Consider the following 2917-nt stretch of genomic DNA (forward strand, 5'->3'; position numbering starts at 1 on the left):
AATGTGACCAACAACCGACTGGAGAATGCAAACGGGCGCCTTAAAGATCGGGTGCACCACTGCGACACGTTGGAGCATGCCATTCAAAAGGTGTCCCGGCACACCGAGTGGCTCATGCGGGAGTTTGAGATGCATACGTCGTACCACTGCGACAGGCGGCAAAACACGTGAAAAAAGTGCGAATCCAATACTCACAGAAGTTATTTTCAGTGCACATCAGTTCAGATGCGTTCGGTCAAGTGTGAAGTGAAATGTTTCATTGCGGTGTGAGTATACACAAAGTCATACCTTTTGGAGCATCTCTACAGCACGGTTTACTGATTTTTTCCTTGTAAGTTAAAAAATAGGGGGCTTGTGAAAGAAGCCCTTTTCTCCTTCCCACTTTCTTATCTGCTCAGAGAGAATAGTTGGCTTGTCACTGCCTAATAGCGCCTACACCACCTTTTTTGTAAATATGGCATTCAAAACGAGACGAGAATGCCATATGTCACGATCTCACCTGGGATTATGAGATGTAAAAATGTGCGTTCCGTGGTATTCAAGTGATGGACATGCCGTCCAAAGCCGCTAGCAGCCGTAGTCATTAAGCATGGTATTTAGGTTCATAAACGCGACTCAAGAATTAATGGTAGCATTCTGCGCCGTGGCACCAGATGAGCCCAGTTCTTGATCAGTATGTCGCCGGATAAATGCATGTCTTATTCATCACAAAACAGGCGATAAAGTGGTGAAAAACGGAACATGCCCTGGTGAAGATCATGACTGAATGAATTAATGATGTTGTAACGAATTAGTACTTTTTTGATTAGTTACGTTGGAAGGGAAGGACTTAGTTAAACGTCTAATCTGATTCATCGTGTACTTTTTTAAGCAACCATTCAATCTATGAATATCTGTCAAACTTTTGCGCCCTCCCCGGATATTCTGAATCTGGGGCACGTTTAAAACACCAAGCTTAAAGTTTTGATAATGTTAAGCAAACTGAACTGTTTGCGATACGCTGAGGAGACAGTTGTGAAAAATATCAGAAATTTGGTTATTCTGGTATGAAAAATAATGCGAAAGGGCACACGGAGCTACCTGGTTGAGCCCTACCAATTGCGCCCTCCCCGGATATTCTGAATCTGGTGCACGTTTAAAACACCGAGCTTAAAGTTTTGATAATGTTATTCAAACCGAACTGTTTGCGATACGCTGAAGGACAGTTGTGAAAAATATCAGAAAGTTGGTTAATCTGGTATGAAAAAATAATGCGAAAGGACACAGAGGTACCTGGTTGAGCCCTACCAGAGTTTCAATCCATCCAAGCAACTATGCTATCCTTCGTAACACCTCGTTACTGTTTGCTTTGCTCTTAGGATTTTTTTATCGATAAGCCGGAAGTCATTTTTACGCATTAGGTTAAGGATATCTGCAGACGTGATTATCACCCTACTAAATATGACTATGGGAGAATATTTCACATGAATAAATACAGGCATTTTTAAAAAATAAAAAATGACTGAATTGTATTTTGATTCTTTTTGACTTACAGTTGAAGGCCTTGAGAGAACTGAGAATAGCACCGTTTGCTAATTCAGGGAGGATGTCGGATAACTTTCGACCTACACAAAGTTTGAATAATCGATCGGTGAGGACAAACATACAGTTTGCCGAACAGGTAAGTTCCATCCTGATGGACAGTTGGTAGTCCAGTTAGGCGTCCAGTTAGGCTCATATTCCAAAGGGAGGAATTTGAGAATCATTTGTGTGAAACGAAGTTACGTGTGTCGGCATTAGGAGTGGAAAGCATGGCGTTCATCCTTTAGGTCCGTTGGGTAAATTTTCCAGCCTATAGTCAAGTTATGTAACACGTCTTTACAGTTGAAGGCCTTGAGAGAACTGAGAATAGCACCGTTTGCTAATTCAGGGAGGATGTCGGATAACTTTCGACCTACACAAAGTTTGAATAATCGATCGGTGAGGACAAACATACAGTTTGCCGAACAGGTAAGTTCCATCCTGATGGACAGTTGGTAGTCCAGTTAGGCGTCCAGTTAGGCTCATATTCCAAAGGGAGGAATTTGAGAATCATTTGTGTGAAACGAAGTTACGTGTGTCGGCATTAGGAGTGGAAAGCATGGCGTTCATCCTTTAGGTCCGTTGGGTAAATTTTCCAGCCTATAGTCAAGTTATGTTAACACGTCTCTTTGTGCTTTAAACAGCTTTGTTGTACCATAAAGCGTTTATGCACATGTGAATACTCAGCGCATAACATCTGAACAAACAAAAGTGATAGCATTTGGTCTGTCCTTACGTCTGGTATTGTTGGACGACCTCGAAACAAAATTTTGTCTGCGTGTGAGCCCATGATTTCGATGTAGATCCGAGGGAATAAAGTTGACGGCCAGTAATGCTTGAACCTATTGTGTGCCGCTAATCAGCCTGACAGTGTGACAGAGAGCACCGGCACCAGTTACCTGTTTATCGGGGGTGTTTTGAAGTCAATTCCGTTACGCACCCGCATTTTACCGCACCTTCCCAATAAAAGTACCGAGAGCCACCCATCAGAGCCAATTTGCTGTTGGACATAAGGTGGACCATAATATCATCTTCAAAATGAAAGGTACCAAAAATAAAATGAAAACAAAATCGCCCTAGTTTTAGACGTTTGCGTAAGGCGTCATATTTACGTTGTTCGTCCACAAGGTTGGACTTTGCTGTGCATGTTCGTCCTCATGATGCACAATTCTATATGATCACAGCTACTTTGAAGGAAATGAACCTTTCCAAAAAGCTTTCTTGTTTTTCATAAGTGAGCTAACCGCGGCCCAATGTGTCCCACATCACTACAGACGTTCAGTCTGCAAGAGCCTTTGTCGAGACCCAGGCCTTCACATTTCCTCCAAAATGGAAGGAACTCAACTGAGGTCAAACA

The 2917-nt window shown here is 42.4% G+C and overlaps 1 protein-coding gene across 1 annotated transcript; it reads left to right on the forward strand.

Annotated features, from left to right (window-relative positions):
* Positions 1-25: 25 nt before the first annotated feature.
* On the forward strand, positions 26-1989 carry T265_13084 (hypothetical protein; the record flags this gene model as incomplete). Its single annotated transcript, XM_009167141.1, has 3 exons — positions 26-241; positions 1535-1660; positions 1831-1989. Coding segments are annotated over 3 exons (501 nt in total), but the record flags the coding sequence as incomplete, so codon positions are not given.
* Positions 1990-2917: the final 928 nt, after the last annotated feature.

This window comes from Opisthorchis viverrini (assembly GCF_000715545.1).
Source record: "Opisthorchis viverrini unplaced genomic scaffold opera_v5_36, whole genome shotgun sequence".
Taxonomy (NCBI): Eukaryota; Metazoa; Platyhelminthes; class Trematoda; order Opisthorchiida; family Opisthorchiidae; genus Opisthorchis; species Opisthorchis viverrini.